We start from the raw sequence: 25,965 nt of genomic DNA, 5'->3' as shown, positions 1-25,965 counted from the left end.
TGCCTTGTAAGAACAGTTTTATCATGAAATTGTTTAAACAAATACCAAGACATCAAAACAATTTTGTTTCCACAATAAAAATAATTTAAGCAACACCTACAAATTTAAATACCTAAGAGTCTTCACCATGTTCTTCATTGAAATACTGATGAAGCTGCAATACCTTCTTACATTTGTGAACACATGCCAAACATTTTCCACTTTCCTATGGCACTGCAAGGATTGAAAACAGGCCTTACAAAGACCAGGACAAAAATTCACGATCATTATGTCTAGGGCACAATTATACAGAGTTTTATTTACAGACATCGAATATCTCAATGAAGAACATGTCGAGATGTACATGTATGTACAGTGTACTGTACAGTGTGTAAGAAATGCTATAATATATGACTTCTATATGTACAATTATATACAGGAATGACAGATTTAAAACTACAGCATAACAATTATCAGGTGTTATGTACATGTATGTCTGACACTTGATCACAAAATGAGTTAGCACTGTACTAAATCACATTCACTGAAATCAGTACCAATGACCTTAGCACTGTACAAAGAAAAATATTCACTACATCCAGAACTCTCTCAAAGTTCTTCAACATATTACTTCATTCACTTCTGAATATTAACAACATGAGCATACATGTGACAAGAATGGCATTTGTTTAGTGATGCACATAAAATAAAGTGGTAACAAGGCTGAAAATAAAAACACAAGTACACAATGAGTTTTCTATACAGCACACAAATGGCTAACATTAGCACTGATCAGGCTTAGGTCTGTATATATACAAAAAAAAATATCACAATTGCTGTGTTCTTGCTATGTACATTCTCCATGCATCACTTTATAACATTACTCACCAGAGTACACAATAAATATACACTGTACATTGTATTATCTACTGCCAAAAAAATTGGCAAAATGGTTGTACACTTACAATGCTTCCAATGGAAGTCAGTTTGTATACATATGTAGAACAAATATTCAGACCTCTACTGAATTCAGCAACTTAGTGTAAAACATGTACAGTAAATTCCAACTAATCAGTTGTAATGTAGGGTTGTTATTTTTTTTTCAAGAATAAAAATGTTGCTCTATCAACTTGTAATGAACATTTGAAAATTGTATTCTTTTCATAAAGGGCATTTTATTCCAAAAGCATATACCTTTAATAAATGCACGTTTTTATTCTATAAAATATATATTTTATAGTCAGAACTCAGCATTAATTTCTCTAGAACTGTGATGTTGACAAAAGAATAACTAGATCTCAAAAACATTCTTTTTTTCTTTCTAGGAGAAAAAAAGTAGCTTTCACATATCCCATTTAATACATTTACAATAATTCAAAGTTTTGGAAATCTTTACTTTTTTTTACAGCAAACAACATGACTATAATTATAATTCAAGATCTTAAATCTATAGACAGGTGCTATACAAGTCTTACTGTATCAGGACTAGAAGTGTTATTATCTGCACTGAGCACACAACTTGTCTATATCATCATAAATACATCTTAAACAATTGCTGGATTTCTACATTCTGCTACATTTAGAAAAGCTAAGATTTATTCTTGGATTTCAGTCTCTTAACACCTATCATAAAGTTATGCATATGTTTACAATATATTGATTTCAACCTGCATCTGATTACATAGAAAAGTTACTAAAATAAATCCTATAATAATCCAAACACTGTCTTATCTCAGCATTGGTGTACACTGTGAATGAAGCAACAAGTATAATTAAGAACTTAAGCAAACAACTGTAATAGAATCCACTTTCATTTTCTAATTTCATAGATTAAATAACTGGGGCCACTGAAATCTTTGATACTATCATTACCAGTTTCCCCTTCCACAACACTATCAGGAGGGACTCAGTCTTTGTTTGTTTTGTTCTCCTCCTCCCCAGTATCAGGGTTATCTCCCCCTGTCTGTGAGTTGTTCTGGTTGTTCAGTTGATTGACAATCTGATCATGTGGTACAACTGGCTGCTGGGAATTATGGGAAGAGTTCACATGATTGTTCTGAAACTGCTGATTGGTGGATCCCTCTTGTTTGGGTTGACTGGTTCCCACCTCTGGTTTACTCGATGATGTTCCCTGTTGTGGGGATTGCCTGGCTTGATAACCAGGTGGGTTTTCATCTGGGTGTGCTGCTTCCTGATCATCTGAAAGCTCAGCATCATCTGGTTCCTAAAAATAATTATATCACTTCAATGTAGAGAGCCTAATGCACTAAGCAGATTTTTGAAGAATCTATATCACTATTTTTTTTAATGAAGGTCCGTTACAAAACAACTGGTAAAAACATAACAAAATTTCCCTTTCCAGTTGCTGGCATAGAACAAGAGAACAAATGTATTCCCAACCATAACTGTCTCACTGAAAAAATGAAGCTATTGGTTAAATCTGCTTTCTTTATTAATCTTACCTCATCTGGACAAAGTTCATATGCTTTTGACAAAGTCACTCTAGCACTGTGAGATCTCTCCAGGAAGTACCTAAAATAAATATATCTGTGATACAGCTTTTGGTGGATTCAAGAAAACAAGATCTCTCTAACAATACTAAAATTTGTTTTCATAAGATTTTTTTTTATAACTTGGATCAATACAAGTGCATGTACAGTATACATGAGTTTTCTTCTTTATAATTAATTGTTGATTTGACAAATCTATTGTTATCTCACCAATGAATAATAAAGTCATAAACAAAATGCATGCAGAAGTTTCTCAGTCTTTTCTTACCCATTAGAGGTCTCGTTGGACTGGGCTGGTGGAGACCAGTTGTTGTAGGTGTACTGGGCGTTTCCTGGGTAGGGCCTTCTCTCTAGTTCATCATTCAGCCACTCCACTGCCCATGTCCACTTTCTCTTCACATCACCATTACTCTGTAACATCTCAGCAGCAGGTCCACAACTACAATGTCATATATACACATTCTCATTTTATACATGTCTAAACTGATCCCCCACTAGAATTACAGTATTTGTTTCTGAATCAAATTGTGTTTCAGACAAGAAAACAAACATTTTACACTTACAGTGTAAATAAAGATACCATCATTTTGATACACTGGTAGGCTCGCTTCTGGTAATGGTTTTTGGATCTCTGAATAGTGTCAAATAAACCGTCTCTATCGTCAGGAATTCCTACAATTTATAGCAGTAAACATCTAGTTGTGGTTACACCATCGACTACTAACCTGACACATATTGGAGCAATGTTCATAGTCAGTTCATAACATTTAACTAAAAAGAAAAGGGTACATTTACAAGATATTTTAGCAGAACAGAAACAGCAGGTATGGTACCTTTGAGAGCATTATGAATTCTATGATTCTGCCAGGAATCTTCCAACAATAACATCTGTAGTAGCAGATCTAAGTAAGGTCTTAACTCGTATGTATAAGAGTAGGCCACCTGCAAAGATCAACATTTTGTTTCAAACTGAAATTCAGAGTACTTTTCACAACTCATGTGAAAAAATAAAGCAAAATACAATAACTGAACATAACTAAAAGACAATTTCAACAAATATGTAAGTTGCATCGTACATGTATGTTTTACATCATTGAAGTGAACAGTTCACACATAATCATGCTACTTAAATTACCTGCCATAGGAGTTCACTCAGAACGGTTGATGAAAAGTGAGGATTCTCCCAACTACAGAACTGTAACATAAAGACAATATATATTTACTTAAAATTGCACATTCAGAAACAGAACTGCTACAAATAATAAAGGTTTTCACTCATTTCATCTTCTTGATTGACCATGTCACCTCACCCTTAACAGTTTACATGTGTCCTCAGAATTGTTGCAGTCTTCTATCAGTTTCTTGACATATCCTGTCTTGCCGTACAAGAGATCTCCCACCTGGGGCTGAAGTGGCATTAGAGGCTGGCTAATGGAGGAATCCCCATACGGGTTTGGTTTGGGAGGATCCCCCTGCTACAAAAATGATCAATATTTTATACAAATTAAACCATAATTAAATAGAACTGTATTAAATGTCAGGCTTTTATTCCTACCAAAAGCTGAAAGGCAATTCTTCAATAGTAAAAATCATAATTCCATTTTCAAATATTTTGAAGACTTAAATTGTGGAATTTTCTGTTGATAAGAAATTTAGAAGAAATCTTAAAACAGTATGAATGACTAGAGAACATTTAAGGCAAGGGAAACTTACATTTGAAGAAAGACATCGGGATGAAACATCACAGCATCGCACCAGAACAGAGACAACAGAGTAGAGACGATTCAGCTCAGCATACTGGTACTTGATGGGAGGCCCCGGGCCCTCATCCAGTGCAACCAGCATAAACAAGGATGGCACATTTAGCTTCAACAACTGCACTTTCTGTGTAAAGAGAGAGACTCCAGGTCATAAAATGAAGAATGCTATTGTGACTACATTCAAATATTCCATTTACTAACTTAAAAGTGTCCACTAACCTCCTGTTCCCCGAGGTTGGCATACATGAGGAAGAGGTGGAAGTACTGCTGTAGGTGGCGTCCATGATCGGATACCTCCTTTCTCAGTAACTGCAGCACTGCTAGGAGGAGGTGGTCACTTAATGTAGCACTGGGGTCTGCTTGCTGTCCAGGACCTGTATTAATGAAAGAAAAGCCTCACATTATTGTACAAGTCACATTTATAACTTACATGTAACATTGACAGAGTCTTTTTGACAGAGACTTTTTGAACAGATTCTCGTACCATAGAGACCCTGAACAAGGGGTGGTGGACATGGACCATCCTTCAAGGCAAAATGAGCCAAACACACAATGATTTTGGAGAAGGCATTCCTCACCTGTAAAGAAAGTTGTTACCAGAATTAACAACCCATTCATTTGATTTTTACAAAAACTGGTTGTACATGTAAGTTCAAATTCTATATGATCCACAAACCTCTGATGAAGGACACTCCAGTAAGTACTCAGCAAATCGATTTGTATGGGAGAACAGCACATTTTGTGCGAACCAATTCCTGACCTTTTTACTGGAACGTAGATGACAGTTCAAAGCCTCATACCACTCATTGGCAGCACCCCTACAACATATCATATGAGCACATTCATGCCATTCTGCTTTCATTTAAAAACCTTTGGTCATTACTACATGTAAAATGTAAAAACTTTCTGTAATACTAATATGTTTACCTCAGTGTCTTTTTGGTATGAAATCCTACACTAAAAAGGAACTTTGATGCAAGCTCTGTGCTTATCATTGCTAGGTTCTCCATATCTTGTGACTGCAATCAAAAATGAAAGTTTACATTTGCTTTTATTTCTAACTAAGCTTCATGTATATGTATGTCAGAACACAAAAAGGAGTCGTTCAGTAAATCAGTTAAGTAGAACTCACGAGTTTCTCTTGGGGTCCATGAGTAAAGACAGGGTTACAGTTGAGTAATTTCTTCATGAACTGAAAGTACTCTGGGCAGAACTGACTCCTCTCATGCATAAACAGAATATTTTGCTTACGTACACACTTTTCTATACAGCTTGGCATTTTAATTTGGTAAGGTTTATTAACTGTAAAAAAAAAAAAAGAACCAAAATATTTAGCATGTTCAAAAACAAGCATAATCTATTATTGTATAATACTTGTACATACATGAATTATATTTATTAGGGAAAACAATATGTTACAAACCTATAGTTAAGTCCTGTAGGGTTTTGTAGATATCCTTCTCATCTTTTTCATCCTGTCGCTCATAGAAAAGTATATAGGCATTCCACCACCGCTTCTGGCGTCTGTATGCCATCCTTTTTACAAACAAATTTAATCAATGAACAAGTTGAGGTGTATGTAAATTTGTACAACAACACTAAAGAAGAATCTACTCTACCTTTTTAGCATGTGATCAAACACTTCTCCAAGATACTCTCCTCCAAAACACTGGTTCTTCATCTCCTGTTAACAATAAACTTACATAATACACATATATCTCACTAGGAATCTCACTACCATTTCAGTCATTTTACAGCAATGTAATTCTTAACATGTTTGATGTTTGAGACAAACTTACCTCGTCATCCTCCATTTTGCACTCAGTCACATCGCCATCGTCAAACTTGTACCACTTAGGCTGATTGTCTTCTCCTCTACAAGTCAGAGAACATAACAGAAATAAGACATTAGCAGTAAACAGTGAAAATACTGTGTATAATCACAAAGAACATGGGATCTGAGAAGCATTAAATCAACCTTACATGTATATTGTATTACAGTAAAACTTGTCTAATACAAACACCACTCGTTCCAGAGAAATTGGCTGGATTAGACAACATTTTGGGTAGGGCAACACATTTAAACAATGAAATTTACTGAAAGGGATTTCAAGTTTAGATTGTATTAGGCAAGATTTCAGAATACAGAACATCCAGATTAGACAAGTTTCACTGTATAATTGCAAACAGCACAAGCTACACAATATCACTACATACATGTACTGTACATGAATGAAGACATCCATGTTCGTGAATGAAAGATATTGAAACAATAATCATTCTTGAGAGTTCAAACAATTCCTTATGGAAAATTGTAAATTCATTTAGAAGATTTTTGTCCCTTACCGATGAAGAATATAGGAATAGTAATGGCCACCACTGGCTTGTCCACTGTGAACCACTACTCCAAATAACTTGTACTTTGTGCTCTGTTCTTTGTTCTCAATATCATCATCTATAATTTCACCTACGGAAAAAAAGTTCAAAGTTGAGAAGACAAAAATAATAATACTGGTGCACATGAAAGCATCACAGCTTTGTTAGGGTGTGAAATGATTTCAGAATTACACACACATATACATGTATATCCACTTATCAATACCTTCTATTTTTGCAAGTCCCTGTACTGTATAAGGTTCCATATCAAATTCTCGAGGAAATTCAAAATAATCATTGAACTTTATTGCACTTTCTCTTTCCCAGTCATAATCAAATCTCTTTAGTTGGATTGCTAAAACTTTGGGAAGCTTTTTAATGACTAATCTCTTCACTGTGTCAACCTGTAAAACAAATTCTATACATAAGAATACTTCTATCTACAGTGTACATGTATATTATTTCTTAATTTAATTAATTTGTATCTTCACTCAGAGTATATCTGCTTATGCATCTTGTATTATTTTTTTGTTTTCATAAATTTATTTTGTACAGTGAATGAAATTCCCTCAAACATCCTAATTAAAATACTCTATCAAGTAGGAAAACACAGACAATGACCTTTTTGTTGCACTTTTCACAATGATAAGCATTGGCAGCTTCCAAAAGATCTCCTTTGACATACTGTTCCAATGACTCCAGCAGATTTTGGTGATTGCGGATATCTACATTGAGTGTGGTGAAGGGCTCCTCTCTTTGGTATCTGTTCAGAACAATACCTCATATTTACCATACATGAATGGAAGAAATAAAACTGCCCAGACAATCCAAGATATAAAGGATTTTGATGGGATCACCCACAAAAATAATGTTAAGTAACATACATGTGCACATGTGTACAAATTTCTAACTTTAATTAACCTTAATAAGGGAAGTAAAACAGAGTCACATACAGTTTGCTGAACAAAGATTTCTATTTCTTACTTACCTATGAGGACAATCTTTGCAGATTTTCTGATCAGCAAATGACCCTCCCATGACCTTAGATAAAACTGGTGGTTGTCCAAGAGCTTTCAAAGATTCATCTAAGCTATCAACTAAGCTGTTGAAAAACTCCAGAGCATCATGTTGTTCCCGTAAATTGACAGGCTCTCCCCATAATCTGTACAAAAAATATTCTTAGTCCCTCTACTGTTTTCCGTTTACATGTATTGTAATGCTACATGTACATGTATAAAGAATTCATTCTAAAAAGTAGTAAAATCATCTGTACAGGTACTTGTATCTCCATAAAGATTCCATTTAATTCTAATTTTTTAATAATTATATTATACATTTTATTGCATTTACATGTATAAAATATATTTGTAACACATAAAGATTCCTCCTGTTTCCTCACATAAAGTAAAGCAATAATTTAATGAGTTCTGATTTTGTTAAATATCTCCATTTAAAATATTATGACCAATAAAAAATCTCTTACTTGAAATGCTTCCAGAACCCCTTTGGCACATAGTACTGAAGTTTACTGGCCGCTAGATGACCAAAGATGAGCTGTATTCTCTTGAGAACCCCCAGGTTATATTCTTTTCTCTCTTCATCTCTGTTAACAACTACTGGCTTTTCCTCATCTTTTCTTTCTTCTTCACCCATGTCTGTGTTGGTCTAAACAAAAGTAATGAAGGCAGAGTAATATCTTCTTTCTTTCTTAAAAGAACATTTTTGCAACAAACACTGTTGATAAAATGTTTCCTTTCAATTAATTATAAATACTGTAAATCATCTTTATTCATATGCAAGAAATATCCCTAAGTCTTGCAACTTCTTTTACTTGCGAATATTTTTTGCCACAAACTAATTCTTTACTTTTGAGTTTTTGCTAAATGTTTTCTCAGTCACAGAAATTAGTGGTCGTGAATGGGTTGATTAATCACAAAAAAAAAGATGCCGCAAATAATAGTTGGTTTACAGTATATGCCAAAAGCATTTCACTTCCCCTTTTTCAATCTCAAATTAAGTTTTATAAATTTTATTTACATTGTTTTATACATGCAGAGGAAAATCAATTTAAAGAAGTTTATGAGATGAATCTGCCTTTAAAGTTCCTCCTTGACGTTGCCACAGCATTGAAATTACCTCATTTTCTGTTTTCTCCTCCCCATACTCCTCATCAATCACATCTTCTGCAACTCCCTCTACTGCCAGAATTCCATTACGAATTTCTTCTATCATGAAGAGCTAAAAATGCAAAGAAACAGAAAATCATACATTTTAAAAATTAAGAAAATGTGCTTTATGTATATGATGGTACTACAGGTACTTTTCTTGCTTTATTGATCTGAAAACTGATAGGATCTCCCATCTCCATACCTGTTGTAGCACTGAGTTCATATAACAGGTAGCTCCTGCATTCTTCAGGCCCACAAAACCTTTAAGAGGTCTGGGACCCACAGGAGGCAGGTATTCCCATTCTGTGAGTGGTGGTTCACCTAAAAACAATAACATTTTTGAGAGCTGATACTAAAAATTTGTCTTCATTGTATGTTTATTTTATGCATCAAAAGAACATATAGTATATATCAAAATCTTTGGAAATGGCAAATGATTTGACATAACTTCAATTCCTTTTAGAATTATTTTAGCAACTGATATGATTTTCTGAAATAAATGCATAATAAAGGGATAAGTGCAAAATGAAAATTTAATGAAAGCAAATGTTATTTTAATGCTAAGTCATATTTCCACTTACCATTATAAAACATTTCTAACAGCATATGAGCTACACACTTCAAGTTTGGTACACAGTTTGTACAGAGTGACACCAAAAGATCAAAGGCTGCTACCACGGTTGGAGGTGTGGCACACACGGGAACAGCTGACACTAAGGGGAATTCCCCACCTGTTTTCCTGCTCTGAAGGACGATCTTTGATGCAGGAAACAGAAAATCTTCTACCACTTCCTGTTGGAATAATTTTTTTTTTTTTAAAATGTACCTGTGGAAACTGCTGATAATCAAAGAAATCAATGCAATTCAATCTACAAAGTATGGAAGGATATTATACATATACTGACATTACATGTAATGACAAGTACATTTGGGGGGAAAAAAGTTTTAGGTGCAAAAGTAAAGGCAGTTTAGCTATACAGACATTATTTAGTGTATTCCATACCTTAATGAGATTGGATCCTCCTTTTTCAGATCCGATGTTATACTTCTTTTCTGGTGACTGGAATGCTAGTAATTCACGTGTAATCCCCAGATGTCCCTCTAACAGAGCATCCTCTACAATCACTTCTCCAGAGTTTATCACGTGATCCTGAAATATTGACTGGTCATTGAAAGCTTTACATAATAATAATGGAAGATGAATCTAAAGCAGTCCTTTACTTCTAACATTTGAACAACAAAATGCCTCAAGACAACAGAACCCTCTCATTTATTCATAATCTTCTATTTTGTATAAGTTAAAGACCATCTACTTCTGAATACAGCCGCAAAAAATTGAAACTGTTAGAAAACAAACCTTAGTTTTCTTTATCCACTGAATTTCATTATTTAACTGTTTTTCAGCATTTGGTAACTTGACCTCTGAAGCTGATGCATAATTTAATAATCTGAAAAAGAAGATAACAAGCATCATTTATTTGTTTCTGATAATGATAGCTATGAAATTATCACCATACTTCAACCAGTGCCAAGTTGTACTTACTTCCACAGTAAATTAAAGTATTCATGGGCTTGCTTGGCATTCTCTTTCACAGCTTCCTGTTCAAAAACAATTTTATTTTCTATTTAAACATGTGCCTTTAATTACATATAAACTGTGTAAATTGGATAAAAGCAAATTTTTAAGAATGTTGTTTCCAGTAGATACAAATACATGAACGAAACTGAAAAGATCTGATGCACAAATATTAATAAACACTGCTACTGAGGTAGCATCATTGCTCTCCCCATTGCTAATTTTGTGTAATTTTTAAATAAATATTTTTGACTCATTTAAAGTTCATACTGTATGAAGAGCAAAATAAATGTCTTACACTGAGTTCACAGAAGAGAAGAGTTATAAAGAAAACCATTGGACGAGTTCCCCCACAGCATCGAGTGGCCATCAAACAAAACTGTTCAGCGGCAGCAACTCTCACTGGCCTAAAAAAAAATTAATTTCATAAAAGTGCTGACGAATGTATATTATGAAATATTCATATTTCTGTTTTTTGTCTCAAAAATATCTCATTTTAGAAGGTCAAAGCAAAAAATAAAAAAAAAAAACACACGAAAAACACACAAAAAACTGAACATTTACAGATTTTCTTTTTTTTTTAATTGACTGTAATTTTTCAAACTAAAACACTTCAAAAAAAGATATACCTGTTTTTACAGTGCAATAAAAGATCCTTAATAAATGTCTGCCAAGACTTGTCCTTGTTGAGGGCATCTAAGGCAGGAGGACATAACATAAGACAAACAGTGAGGACCTCCAGGGACTCCCTGGCCACTGTTAGATCCTCCATCTCTACATGTTCCTGTCTCTGTAAACACAACACACATGCATCACATAACAAAGCCAGAAATCTGTAAACTCTTAACCAAAAAAGCCCATGAACATCATGTATATAGTCAATTTTCCTGCAAATTCCTACAAAATGCATACCCCCCCCCCCCCATTTTTGTTTTAAAATTAAATGATTGTACAGGAACAGTACATAATAAAAGTGGAATTTTTCTGAATGTGATTTAGAGCCATACCAACATCAATGTCCCTATGGTATTCTATAGACAATAGTGAATGTGAAGCCTACCTTCTCCAGAGCTTTATGGATTTCCTCATTAGTGGCATGTACTAAGTGTAAGGAACTACTACTGGATGCCCAGGCAATCCTCTGTATGGCTTTTATCACAGACATATCGGGAGCAAACTTGGCAGCCTGGAAAAAACACAGAAATCAAACTATATTAAGACTGGAGCAAAAGAATGTTCATCTATACTTACTTTAAAGGGGATTGTTACTTGTTCCCAAGCATTAGGCAGATGAAGAACTTGCACATACACATAGTTTTTCAATGAGTAGGGATTCTACATACACAGTTGAATTTTGGTATCTGGAACGCCAATATCTTGAATACTATGGATATGTTGAAGTGATTTGGAAGTCCCACCTACTTATTCTTTAAGTATTTTACCTTCAACATCACTAATCCTTGTATATCTTAAAAGTTTTTTCTCGACCCCATCGAGGTTGAGATAACGATGTTTGACTTATGAACAAGTGAAACTTCTAATTATATTTATCTTAAACATACATGTACCTTATCACATCAAATGTTTCAGTACTTTGTTGAAATTAATAAAGTTATAGCCATTATAAATATAACCTTAAGATAATTCAGTACAAAATTCAAGTTCATGCATTTGTTTGTAAGCTTCTTCAATCACACTAAAGAGTAAGATATTAAACATATATAATTATTTATATGAACATATACAATGCACCCATATTTACATCTAAAATTTCCAAGTACATATACAATATATTGCTGAAAAAGATTGCATTTCAGAATTATCTAAAAGTAGAATATTGTAAAATATGTGTGTGCACTTGATTCAAAAGTTTTCCAGTTAAACTGTCCATTACTGCAAACATGGATATTTACCCATGTGCACAAATTAGATCCAAGAACATTACACATTGGGGTTATTTCTGTGATAACATGATGATGTTTTGATAGAACTGATCAAAATATGCTTAAAGGAGTTTGTACGGGGGATATATTTACCCGAAAGATTTCTTACCACATATTTGCACAAATTACCCCCCCTTGTAAATTTCCACATTTACAGTATCTACCAAAGAGTACATATTGATTTCAACAATACTTTTATATACATATAATCTGAGAGTCATAAACATTTAAGAATTGACCAATCAGAATTCATAACATGCAAATGCTTAGGATTGTGAGCTCTCCTCAATCACATATGACAGGAGTTCTCATAAAGTATACCTACGTTTTTGAAAGTAATGCAAGTCTTAAAAAAAATAAATTCATAGCAATCTAAATCTTTGTTATTCCGAATTCAACACAATCGTTTTTTTGAGGGTTTAAGCTTTGTTCTTTTTATTTTCTTAATCACAGGAAGTAAGCTTTTGTATGCCTATATTTCAAACTTGCAAACCAATAATTAGAGTAAACATTACAAAAAAAAAAGGATTCATAAATTACACATTTATTCAGTAATAAGTCATATTATACCTGATCAAGCAACTGTTGACCCAGCCTTAATCCTACCATTCTTGTCATGACCTCTGCCCCTGGGTTAGGAATAAACTGAAGGGCCTGCTGAAGAATCAGAGCATGACTATGTTCCGCTTGAGTGATATTGGGAGATTGAGGATCGGCACTGCAGGCCTCCACCACTACTTGAAATTTGGCATGACTGACGGTGGTGAGCATGAGCTTACAGATCTTCATCACGGTTATATAGGCCGCCCTGTAACGCATACATGAGGAAAGTTGTTTAAACTGAAGTAGCAATTTGCACAGCTTCTGCTGTTGTAATATTTTCTTTGCAATCAGCAAATTTTACAAAATTATACATCATATCATTTCTTTTCTCACGCAAATGTATGCTTATCCCAGTATTTTTTAGTTTGCTACTAGAGCTGTAATATGTATGAAAAATTAACTTTTCATCTTTGTGAAAGACATTTCAACTTGGTGAACACTCTCACCTTCTAGTAGGTAAATCAGCTGATGGTAGAAAGTTGTTTTTGGTTAACATGTTCATGGCAATTTGAACACCACCACTTTTTACAAAGTTATATTGAAATTCAAATGCATCATCTGAAGTTGTTTCTACTGCTGGCATTAGTAAACTATATGCAACCTGACGAAAAATGTAGATCATTTACTGACACAATCAAAAATATAAAGTTATATGACACAATCAAACAAATTAAGTTATATGGAATTCAAATGCATCATCTGAAGTTGTCTCTACTGCTACCATTAGTAAACTATATGCAACCTGACCAAAAAAGTAGATCATTTATTGAGACAATTAGAAATATGTAAACAAAACACAAATATTTTATACGAGACAAAATACCTCAATATTATACAAAGCTTGAGTTGCTGAAGTAGTAAAAAACATGGCTTCTAAGTCATTGGAATATGTTGTTTCTCCTCGACTGTGTTCAGCACATATTGACTTAAGCTGGTCTATTGTATGTACATCTACAATGGGGAGCAGGTAAGTCAATATATAAGGCATGAGGAAAATACAACAAATATACACATTTGAGTCGTTCTGGATTAATTATGTGTGTAACATTTAAAAGAATTTAAGTCTCCAACAGAGAGATGAAGAGAAATGATCACAGTAAGACAAACTCAGAATATTAACAATATCTTATTTATCAAATTGTTACATATATCACAGAAGCACCTACCAGCTGGCATGAGTTTTAACACTGCCCTGGCAGTATCTCGTAGTCTCGGCACCTGTAGCTGGCAGCCCAAGTCTGATAGTTGAAACAGGAACTGAGTATACCGGTAATTGTTTGATATTATCTGAAAAGACAAGAGGTTTGGAAATTCAAAGCTGGGGGAAAATGGATTAAGAATCTGTCCCAGAAACCACACTTCACTGTATCAATACATATATGTATAAAAAAAAATTCCATCATGATTTTTTTGAAAATTATTTTACTACAGCTTTATGATTAATAAATTGTACTCCAATAATACAAAAATACATGTACAAGCATGAAATGCCTTACCACCCCTGGTAAACAGTTTTCTGCCTCAATGTTAGGGCCATCAAATGTATGATGAGGGGAGCCAGCAGAACTGTCTGAACTGCTGTCAGGACTAGAGGGCATGTTACTTCCCACCTGTATCAACTTTGCTGTTATAAGCTACAACACAAATACACATATTAAGCTTATTAATTCGTATTAATTAGAAAGTACACAGGTATACATTATTACATTAGTTTCAACGCTCATAATTCCAAGTGTTTACATTACAACAATTTCAGTGTTTTAAAGTCTTCTGGCACCTATGAATAATTTGAAATTTAAAAAAATGTATTATGTAAGGCATTGATATTTCCAGAAAATACATTCTGTAGAACATAAAATCTACTTCTGAAATGCTTATCAACCCATTTCTTTTTCTCATGCAATTAGTGGAAACACAAACATTACCAGTAATTTGTTTCTTTTTGTTTGGTCTTATCAAGCCATCATAAAATATGATTTCACACCAAGGGGGAAATATGAGAATATATGTGCACATATATGTATACCAATAAATACTATCTAACAAACAAATATTCAAGTTTCTATGGGTGAACATAATCAAATGATATCATAACGTAATTTCTACTCACTGATTTTTCTCGTAAGGGAATCTGAGAAATAAGTCTCTTGTCTTCCACTGGATCAAGAAGTTCACCATTAGCATACAAGTCCACTTTAATATTACTACTGGCTTTAATTTTACACAAAACTTGTCTTCGTACTTGTCCTATTGTATCGTTAGTATGAGACCAGATGTCTATATCATCCATCTGACGTCCTTGACTAGGGAACCGAATTATTAAGGTCACTAATTTTCCTCGACACGCTCTACAAAAGAAAATAAAAGCTCAAACATATGGAGATTAACATGTATCTTAATTAAAACTAATTTTCCCACCAAATGTACGTCTTAAACCTAAAAGAACATTTTATCACAAAATAGTACCCCCACCTCCTAATGAATTGGTATCTCTCTGATGTTGGGAAATTACACAAACCTGCTAAGTGGGAGAATGGATCGTTCCTCCGTGTAAGCCTCGTCACACTCTGCCACATACTCCCGAAGCACCGTCAATACTCGAACCATTCTGGTGGTCTCCTGCATTACACGATTTGTACTGTCTTTGTCTTTCTCCAGCACACTCACTGTGTCATACAATGCCTTGAGTCGGTCCACACATGACTGAATAAAGTCATCGTGTATTTCCACTTGATTTTGTTGTAAACGAGGTCCCAGGTTTGTGTAAATGTCTTTCAATAAGATAATTGCCTTGTTTGCAACTTCATCTGGGCTTAATAACACTACCTGCAACAGGAATAGCAGAAATTTCAAATCATCTACTGTATATTTATCAAGTAATTCAAATAAAGTTCATAAACTTTACATAATAGCCAAAGGACACTAAAATTTTTAGCAAATATTCAAAAATTATCTATAATTAGCATGGTCAAATAAAACACTTTTCACAGCTGATAAACCAATGACTGTTAAGCATGACCTTACCCTCCATAAATAATCCATTCCTATGAGTTCAAGGTCATCCATCAGATGACCTCCCCTTCTCTTGGCAATGATTTTGTTTTCTTTTTGATTCACATGCTTAAAGAATCTCTCGAAGCAACTGAGAAAGAATTTAACATTTTAAATACCAAGAGAAATGAATATACATCTTTGCACTTCACCATTCATGTATGTTAATGTTCTATTAAAATGCATTTTTATAAATATTAATTCTCTGCTAATTAAAACCTACTTCATTCCATTTTCTGTCAACAGACTCGGGTCAAGCTGTAGAATGTTTTGTTCAAAGAAATCTTTTGTTATTTCTGGATCTAAGTCTGGTTCTTCTCCCATTAGCTGCAATATACATGTATATGAAATGTTATGTATGCAACATCTATTGACACAGCGGGTATTTACCATAAACCAAAAGAAAAACTTCAGTTCTGTCCTGAGCCTGTTATCCTTACCTTGGCAAACCATTTAAAACAAGACTCCCTATCTGAGGGATAAATTGCACTCTCTGCTAAGCACTGCCATATCTAAAATACCAAAAATACTGAATAACATTCATAAATCAGTTTAAGAACTTCAGAGAAATAAATGTACATCTGTGTGAGTTATTACAGTATTCTCAAATGTTACCTGTCTGGCTTGAGATTCACACAACCACAGCTGACCATCTTTTAGTAAAAACCTTCAAAAAGTCAAACTATAAATTAAGAAACTGATCTTTAAGCCTTTTTTTTAAATTAACCTTGACTTTCAGTTCAAAATAAAGTTATACTAACATTGTATACTTCACTGTTTTTTTCTCTGAAACAATTTTCAAAATTAAAATTATGTCTCAATTATACTGAACATACAGTACCTTAAAAACCTGAGACGTTCCTGAATTTGTTGTACATGGTTAAATCTCCCATCTGGTAAAATATTGCTGGAATCCAGTTCTGGATGATCTGTTGATGTACAAAATTCGACAACAATAATATGGTTATATACATGCAACTTTAAATCTCATTACATATCTTCAATACAATGTTATAATGATGATTTTTTTATTACCTCTTGCCAGCTCTCTTGCTTTCTTCATGTAGTTGGAGAGATTTGTGGCTACTAACATGACTATGGAGTGGTTACTCTGGAGCTGTGCTATCACAGTATTGCGATAGTATACATGAGAGGCTCTCTGTGGAGCATGAGGAAAATTCTGTGGTGACTGAAAGGATAAAAAATTCTATGGTTGCATTTAATCAAAGCTGGGCACATGAACAGGAAAACAGTCACGGTTCTCTGTGTTATTAGTCTTATCAGGAAGTACATATTTTTAATTTTACTCTCTTCATTTTGACCAGTAAATAAACACTACTTTATGTGTCCCTGCAGCAAAAGTGAGTAGATTCTCTTTGCTATCCTGCTTAAGGAAAATATGTATGTACAGTACATGTATAATGTAGATATGACAGCATTTACAGGTACCTCTGGAAAGAGCTGACAGATTTCACGAATTTGCTTCAATGCTGGCAATACCCATTTGTCATTCTTCAATTCTTCCACAAATTTTGTTATCCATGTCATCTTCTGGGCATCACGGTCCTACAAAGAAATTGTGTCATTTCCTTTCATATTTCACCTTTTGTCCCCCTTTTCATGTATAGCAAAAAATTAATGACAAATACATACAGATATACATACATGTATGATTAAACTTGTCACAGACAAAACCATTATCAATTCCTGACCTAGTGACATTAAAACATCCATGGAGAGTTTAAATAAATTGCTTCGTTCCTTACTTCTTTGTACTCAATAATAATTCTATTATTAATGCAATATTTCTGTCAAAATTAATTATACATACATTGAACTACATGTACATGTACACTATACTGAAGTATTCCTGATAAAAGTATTCAATATTAACTTGTTATTATAGTTTCTTTTAATTTCACTACCTGTGAGCAACTATAGTCTAAGATCTTGATGTGGGCTGTTAAAGCCTGGTCCATGATCTCCGTGGGGACATCCTCACTGTGAGCTAAATTCCACAATAATCCAAGAACCTGGAAAGGAGTTAAACAAATGCACATGTATATATAATACACATCTAGTACAAATATCATTCTCTCTCTTTCAAAAATCCAGAAATGCAAAAATCAATGTTTCCAGCTCATACATGTATATAGACGTTAATACTGTAGGCACACTTTTTCAACATGGGATTAAATTATGCTATGTAAGCAGTCACAAATGTTCTGCTAAAATTGGTCACAGTGTATTTTAGAGCACTGATGACTTTCAAAGGCAATCCAAGAAATCTGCTTAATTTTCTACCAGTGGATTGAACAAAAATTGTGATTGCATGCAATTATGATCCAGTGGGAAAAAAGTCTGTTTACAGTACAGGTAACTCTTGATGGCTCGAAATTCGATCTCTCGAAGTTCTTGATCGCTCGAAGTGAGTCTCCAGTCCCCAACTTATAACTAAGCAAATTTACTCTTGATTTCTCGAACTCTTGATCTCTCGAAACCCTTGATCCCTCAAAGTCAAAATGCAGTCCAGTTATGCATATTCTATTAGAATTTACCCTCGATACCTCAAAGTGGCTATTGTATACAAGGTTATATAATTAGCACCTTTACCTGGACATTTAAATGGACCCAGGCAGAAGATGCCGGTCTCGAAGAACGGGATGTTTATTCAGGTGACACTTATGATGCAAGGTGATAATTGATTTAAAATTAATCTTTTTTGCCTTAAGCTATTAAAATAATTATCATCGACTGTCTTACAATAATTTACGCAGTGTCAGTGAAAAGTAGTAATAGATTAAAAGACGAAACACTAATTTAATTTCTATTTCGAGTCAGTGTCAAAGTTAAATGAATTATGAAAAGGCAGAAACGGCCTCAATGTCAATATGACAACTATTATTGGACAAATAATTACAGAACTGCGTTCAATGACCATGTTTGGAATAGTCAATGCTATATGTACGACGCTGTAAAATGTCGTATTCATGTAACAAATGTGTAGTATGATGTTCGTATTACAAAGAATAAATAAATATACATGAAATGACGATACACATTTTTTGCTTTACTCAGTTTAATGAAATATTCATCTTAATTATGAAAAATATCGTTGTTTTATAAAAACCAAGGGTAAAATGTTAGCACTGTATGAAAATCATTACATTCGGTAAGACTAATTTTAAAACCTGTCAACAAAACCAGAAAATTCTGGACTCTTGAAAACTCGAACTCTTGATCTCTCGAAGTTTTTCCTTGGTCGTGCGGACTTCGAGGTATCGAGAGTTAACTGTAATTATAAATTAGAGGAAATTCATAGATTAGAGATTTCCTATATGTAAAATTAATAATTACATTTACAATTACAGGAAACAGAAAATTTAAATAATCTACAAGATACATAAAAATGTACTACCTTGTGAGCCATAACTCCCTCTTTGTCATCCTCAGCCAATCTGCGAATCAACTCTAACAATTTCTCTCTCTGTTTCTTCGAGGCATGAGTCCAGCTCACCTTTTAACAAAAAAGACTTCATCAAACCTTTGTTTATTTTCATTTTTCCTCCATAACTTATTTTTGTGTATTGTACATGTAAATGTTAAAGTCTTGTAATTTTCTAACATATGCACTTCTATTGAAAATTCATCATTACAAAGTCTCAAAACAAATAACAACTGAAAAGTTTTAAACTCTAGAAACCTACCTGAAAACACTCAAACAGGTGATCTAGCTGTTCTGGAGAAAAATCCCATGCTAACTTTGCTAGCAGGTCATGTACATTTTTCACAATAGCATCATGTTTCCCAGACTACAATGGATAAATAGAAGATACTCAATGTTTTGTAGTTGAATATGGAATTTATTTCACAAGTAATACAAAATTTCAATTCTGAAATCCATTTCAGAATTTTTTTGATATTTTCACTAGTGCAAAATTACAGTAGTTCACTGTTGAAAATGTAATAGTATAACATTGGTTAATAACTAATATGAACCTGATAGTAAATCATTTACACATATTTCAGAATTACTGGGCAGTATTGTCATTTACCTGTGCTTCCCAAAGCTTGTCAAGATCCTCAGAAGTCAGAGCTTTTTCTTTGATCATAAATCTAAGGATCTTCTCTAATTTCTCTACATACTGAGGTTGATGGAGACTGTCTCGTAAAACTATGGTCAGCACATTATTTTTCTGAATCCATTCCTATTACAATAGTAAAACTATGATCAGCACATTATTTTTCTGAATCCATTCCTATACAATATTTGAAAATCTTTAATTTTCTTTCCTACTACACTTTACATGTGACATGTATTTCTTCTAAATGGTGTGTACTTTTTCATATTTAATGCCATGAATTTGTCAACAAAAATCTACATGTAGTTACATGTACTACATATTTATTGAAACCATTATATACATGTATATATGAGTAAATAATACATAATTTATCATTCTCCATCATCGAAGGAAATTTTTAACATCTTATTTTCACAACAAAGGACAAAATAAGCTAGGACCCCTTTTTGGTTCCAACTTTCGGGTGTCTCTTAGAACGATGTAGTAGTTCATAATCAAACCTATTACAAAATGAGTATGGATTTTAAGTGATAAAATACATAGAGATTACCATGAAGGTCACTAAATTTGCCAATTTCTAATTTTTTTCATTCTTTTTCAAATTTTCATCAATTTTAAGGCATATTTTGTTTCAGAAAACACAGAGTCCAAGTTTGCTTATCTACAAAATTTACATATTTGATCCACTAGTATCAGATACATGTACATGTACATCTTGTGTATGAAAATCTCATAATGACAAGCCTGTACTCTAACCTATGTTTCCCAAAGTGAATAGTATCTTAAATGTGACAAAATTCCATCAGAATTCAGGAAATTTGGTAAAATGTTCTTATTTTCACCTTCTTGTGGCATCTGTATGCTTCGACTTAAAATTAATTCTTGATCTAAAACAAGCATCATTTAAAGTTCTGAACTGCAAACTACCACAATTGCATGTATATCAGTGTTTTGATTTTTATATCAAATAAGGAGCCAAATTCAGCTGTCACCATACCTTGCCCTTTCTTCCATGAACTTAGCACCTTTCAACCAAATCAGTACAATGTATTATCTGATTTTTGCCACTTTATTACTTACAGCCATTTTCTCTGCTGTCAGCCACTCATCTTCTTCTGTCTGAGAGTGACGACTGGATTGGAATGAGACATTAGAAATGACCTTGTTCACTTCATTTAGAGCATTCATTTTACCATTGAAGGAAGAGATTTGTAACAACCTAAAAATATAAAACATACATTATGACACAAAAGATTGAATACTTCTGAATTCTTTAAAATAACTAACAAAAACAAAACACATGCATTAGTAGTTTAAATTTCACACACCTCAGAATCATTCTGAGTCTAAAACCCTCAAGGTTTTTAATTGTGTCTTCCTGATTTGGAAGTCGGTTTACTAGCTGCTTCAGTCCTTTGATGATAGAGGACAAAGCATCATTTTTGGCTTCATTTTTTGATTCCTTTTTTAGCTCTTCATCTGTGAGTTCATTGAGAAATTTTGGAACTATTTCCTGCAACAAAACAAACATATATATGTACATACAGTATAAGAAAAATATCATACGGGAAAACATCAATTTCATTTTCCAGTTTTTTTTTTTGGCAAAAAGAATAAAAAATATATAGGCTATCTATCCATGAAAACTGAACATGTATTTCAGAAATACTTCAACAATATCAAACAAAATGTGCGCTTTCACATGCAGTTATTTTTATCTATTGAAAATTTTCTCCAACAAGGAAATTAAACAAGTGATGGAAATGGGAACTTCCTCTTCAGACTGACAAGAGAAAAAGATGAATTCCCTTTTTTCCTGGACACACTTAAGTACTAATCACAATGATAACAAAATACTGGTTTAAAATTAAATGCCAAGCACTGTCTCTCTTTCCTACATTAGAGCAAAAGAAAACAAACTTGAGATTTTCATTACACCCTTACTTAAAACAAATCCTTTGCTTCATATATACATGCTAACTCATATAATATACAATGTACCCTTGAGATGAAAATATACCAAACAATATTTATCAAATCTGATCTATAAGAATATGTACATAACAGGACTCATTCCATAAAGAAAGTCAGGCATACTCACAATAATTGGTAAGAAGTACTGTTCTACTGTCTGGGGTGTAAGGACCTCAGCACACTGACCAAACGGCCTATTAAAAAAAGGTCATCTCTCTCAATCAATCATCATTAGTAAATAAGTCTATAACACACACCCTCCACAACTTCTAAACAAAACAGTTTCCATAAACAAAACCATTTCCTGTAAACCTACTTGATCAATGCTGCTACAACTGGCACAAAGAGTTGAGGACCATTTTTAAATCTGTCAAGCAGAATCTGGAATCCACCTAACTTTCCAAACTTATTCACCAAGTCTACCAGCCATCCCTGCAAATAATTAATCATATTATTATCATAAACAAATTCATTAACAAATACGCACAACTTGTCAGATCTTTGGTCTTGCATAAATTTAAGTTCAGATTTTAAATACATAATTAGATACATGTACATAAATAAGTTTTTTGGGTTAATAATTTTAGAATAAGAATGATTACTTTAGGATTTCTAGGATCAGGGGGACGAGCATATGCCTCTTCAGTATTTTCAGATCCAGTCTGAACGCTCTCTGAGGTACGACTTCCATTGTATATATGAAATCTGATAAAGCAAAAAAACATTCAAATATTATTCTATATCATTAGAACCTAATATATGACAACCAATTAATTCATTAAAAAAATTATGCTTACTTGCAAAGTGGATTCAAAACCATAGCTAAAAGTTCAAGAAGTGGAAACCAGTCTTGGGACAGCTTTGTAACAACTAATTCAATGAGCTTCTCTGCATTTTTTAATATGCATCTCTAAAATAGATCAAAAATGAAAATCTTACTATATTTATAAACACGGAATTAAGGTTAAAGCTAGACATCCAAAATATAAACCTATTTCAGTCAAATACAGGAGATGAAATAAAATTATTATTTGTTAATTTACTTATTAATTCCACACATATCAAACATTACTTATATATATACATATATATATATATATCTGTAAACCTGGGATAGGAAATTTATACCTACAGCTGAAAAATATTAAACATCTATGTAACTATGATCTCAAAGAGACATCCATTAAACTTCAAGATATCCAATGATTCAAGAAAGTAAGTTTAAAAACATGAAGAAAAAGTGGTTGGGACTGCCAACTCACTTCAACATATTCCTAAGTGTTTGAGACATCAGTGTTCAATATAACAAAGTTCAATTCCTACAATATATAAGATTTATCATAAATTTCAATACACATAATAAATAACGCTTCATTACATCTTTACTTACGTGAATTTCATACTTCCATCCACTAACTGCTTCATCAGTCATTATTTTTGTAAATGATACAGTCAGTCCTTCTCTGAAAAATCTTTGGCAAGGTTCACTTCTTGTATCTAATCCTAGTAACAGAAAATAAAGGTGAAATCAAAAAATTCAATATTATTTCAAATAAAATTTTAGATGGATGCTCTAGATTCTTACCTTCTTTGCACAACTTAATGGCAGCATCCAGCAAAACCTCTAGTTCTCCTTTAGGTAGCACCGGAACCACCCACCTAGGTCTATTTATCATTTCATCCAGCCTTCCTAACTCCACAACTGGAAAGTCTGGCTCTTGGTCATCTCTTAGCTCGTCCAGATCAATGGACACATCTGCTGGAGCCACTTCATCTGCCACCATTTGTGACCCACTTGTCTGGGGTCCAGCAGAATTCTGGGTAGATGAAGGGGGTACTGCAGTTGTTCCTTTTTGTAGTGGAACATCTTGTGGGGTGTCTTCCCCAGATTGACCCCCTTTCATTACAATGGTCATGGTCACTTGACCAAATTCTGCAAATAATGTGATACTGTCATCAGTTGCTATTATGATTACACTTAAAGCTTATATAGTTATTCATAGCGAGCGCAGCGAGTGGCGCAAAGCGCCGCTCGTCTCTGCGAGCTCTAACGACAATGCCTGGGTGAAGAGAAAATTCGGACTGCTGCACATTCATTCAATAGAATTTTTTTCCGCAGTAATTCTGGACCCACAATGCATCGCTTGTTGTTCTCGCTGCTAACTTCGTTCATGCGGTAACAACAACTAAAAATTCATAAAAAATAAACTCACCTTAATTTAATGGATATTGCATACAGATTAGTATATTAAACATTCTTTGATAAAATTTTGCACTTTTCAAACTTTGGTTATGGAAATGCAGCTAACATACGACGTCATGTGACGTCACAGTCTTGACGTTCCAAATGTCTCATGCGGCTTGAAGAGGCGGATCTTAAAATTAAGTGAACAATGCGCTCGCCCCAACGGTCGCACCGTCAACATATTAATAATCCCCATTGAAGCTTTGTTCCCATAATTGTTTCCCTCCAAAAATACTAGCACATTATACACAAACAAAATTTACGGTCATTTCCCTAAACGTGTATAGGAGATAACTATCTGCATACAATGCCTTGTTCAACCTGCTACACTTTATAAATACGTCAATATTTTACTCTTACACAGCAACAGGAAAACAAGTGCCAATGTCCGCAAAAGAATCGCAAGTCAGACGAATGATATATCAAATATTCTTTTCAGAAAATAACCGTAGAAGAAATTCTCCATGAGAAAATATGTAGTCCTGAGCAAAGTGTATCCATTCCCATGCAGCGCAACACTATCTATAACGATAACTTAATGTAAAATCATCTCAGATGCTATTGTTCTGTTATTCTATATTTGACAATTGCGTTTATTTTGGTTTAGGAAATCCCGGATCTCACATAACATGGCCGACTATCGACAACTTTCACAACGGAGCGTTACTTTTGTCATGAGTCGATTACCTTTGAGAAATTCAAAGTGACACGCTAACTTTCATATGCTTTGAGGTTCTTCAAATCATTTGCAAGATCTTTTGAAAATAAAGATCTTTGAATTCGATGCCTTGTGCATCGAACTGCACTGTCTGCGACTTTGGTGAAATGTCTAATGACATAATCTCGCGAAACGGGACTTTTATTGTTCAAAATATAATTTTTAAACGATTTGAAAAAAATGATTATAATATGAAATGAATCCAAATATTATACGCATAATGAAATAATATAATTTTATATATAAATTTTATTAACGGTTGTTAAAAATGGACTAAATCTATACGATCGCATAAAACGGAATTTAGAGTTATTCCCCTTAGGCCATGTTCATTGAATCCAGAATGTTCGTTCACGGATTAAATTTATTGAAATCTGGTTTTCTTATTTAAAAGTTTTAAGAAGGAATTTGACACGTTTAGACGATTAATACCCGGGTTTTTTTTTTATTTAAAAACAACAACAACAACAAAACATAAAACATTGAAACAAGCCTGAGTTGAATATCTGAAGGAGGGGTGAGGGTAAAAGTACCTGTGACCATAATTAAGGTATTCCATCCCTTATAGACTTAATTATTCATCATGTAAAAATTGATACTCTGGTATTAATTTAAAACCTTCATGAGTAGAAAAGGATTTATCATGAGAAATTTTAAAAATGTAATTTTCTAAGAAGTATATAGGGACAGGTCGAGGTCATATACTAGGCATCATTCCGCTCTCACATTCTGAAAGTAATAAATGGGAATTATGTCTAAAATTAATGAGTATATAACCGGATATATAGATCTGTTTTGATTTCAATTTCATTGAATGGAAAATCTTAACATTCGTTACACATGTAACTTTATCTGTTCAGTAAGTTTATTTTCGTAATTAGTTCAGTTCTGTAGATGCCAAACTACATGTATATAGAACTTAAACAAAAATACTTGAAGATATCATTAATTTATAAAATATACACGCAACGTTTCAG

The 25,965-nt window shown here is 33.5% G+C and overlaps 1 protein-coding gene across 2 annotated transcripts; it reads right to left on the bottom strand.

Moving 5' to 3' along the window:
• On the bottom strand, positions 1-25,101 carry LOC133180969 (probable ubiquitin carboxyl-terminal hydrolase FAF-X). 2 transcript variants are annotated; one of them, XM_061315451.1, is made up of 57 exons: positions 24,958-25,101; positions 23,611-23,958; positions 23,416-23,528; positions 22,823-22,935; positions 22,628-22,730; positions 22,342-22,457; positions 22,153-22,219; positions 21,380-21,564; positions 21,132-21,270; positions 20,022-20,174; positions 19,674-19,778; positions 19,385-19,483; positions 17,892-17,999; positions 17,416-17,532; positions 17,002-17,155; positions 16,808-16,895; positions 16,582-16,633; positions 16,407-16,478; positions 16,190-16,293; positions 15,940-16,057; positions 15,434-15,741; positions 15,026-15,263; positions 14,412-14,549; positions 14,082-14,202; positions 13,739-13,866; positions 13,362-13,516; positions 12,883-13,120; positions 11,430-11,555; positions 10,999-11,159; positions 10,668-10,776; positions 10,337-10,392; positions 10,151-10,241; positions 9,797-9,943; positions 9,375-9,585; positions 8,996-9,114; positions 8,762-8,863; positions 8,109-8,290; positions 7,614-7,787; positions 7,247-7,388; positions 6,852-7,029; positions 6,596-6,716; positions 6,049-6,124; positions 5,869-5,933; positions 5,673-5,785; positions 5,382-5,551; positions 5,177-5,268; positions 4,926-5,067; positions 4,734-4,827; positions 4,469-4,623; positions 4,203-4,373; positions 3,800-3,964; positions 3,625-3,684; positions 3,323-3,431; positions 3,053-3,161; positions 2,758-2,928; positions 2,442-2,511; positions 1-2,203 (listed from the first exon to the last, which is right to left on the bottom strand). In XM_061315451.1, the coding sequence occupies exons 2-57, from the start codon at positions 23,939-23,941 to the stop codon at positions 1,886-1,888; spliced, it is 7,662 nt and encodes a 2,553-aa protein (XP_061171435.1). In that variant the 5' UTR covers positions 23,942-23,958; positions 24,958-25,101; the 3' UTR covers positions 1-1,885. The 2 variants fall into 2 exon arrangements, with proteins under 2 accessions (XP_061171435.1, XP_061171436.1); XM_061315452.1 differs by having other exon boundaries at positions 24,987-25,101.
• Positions 25,102-25,965: the final 864 nt, after the last annotated feature.

The sequence above is a fragment of the Saccostrea echinata genome, unplaced genomic scaffold, assembly GCF_033153115.1.
Source record: "Saccostrea echinata isolate AGI-Se365-2 ecotype Australia unplaced genomic scaffold, CSIRO_AGI_Sech_v1 ptg000008l, whole genome shotgun sequence".
Taxonomy (NCBI): domain Eukaryota; kingdom Metazoa; phylum Mollusca; class Bivalvia; order Ostreida; family Ostreidae; genus Saccostrea; species Saccostrea echinata.
This window is presented reverse-complemented; position numbering and strand designations above follow the sequence as displayed.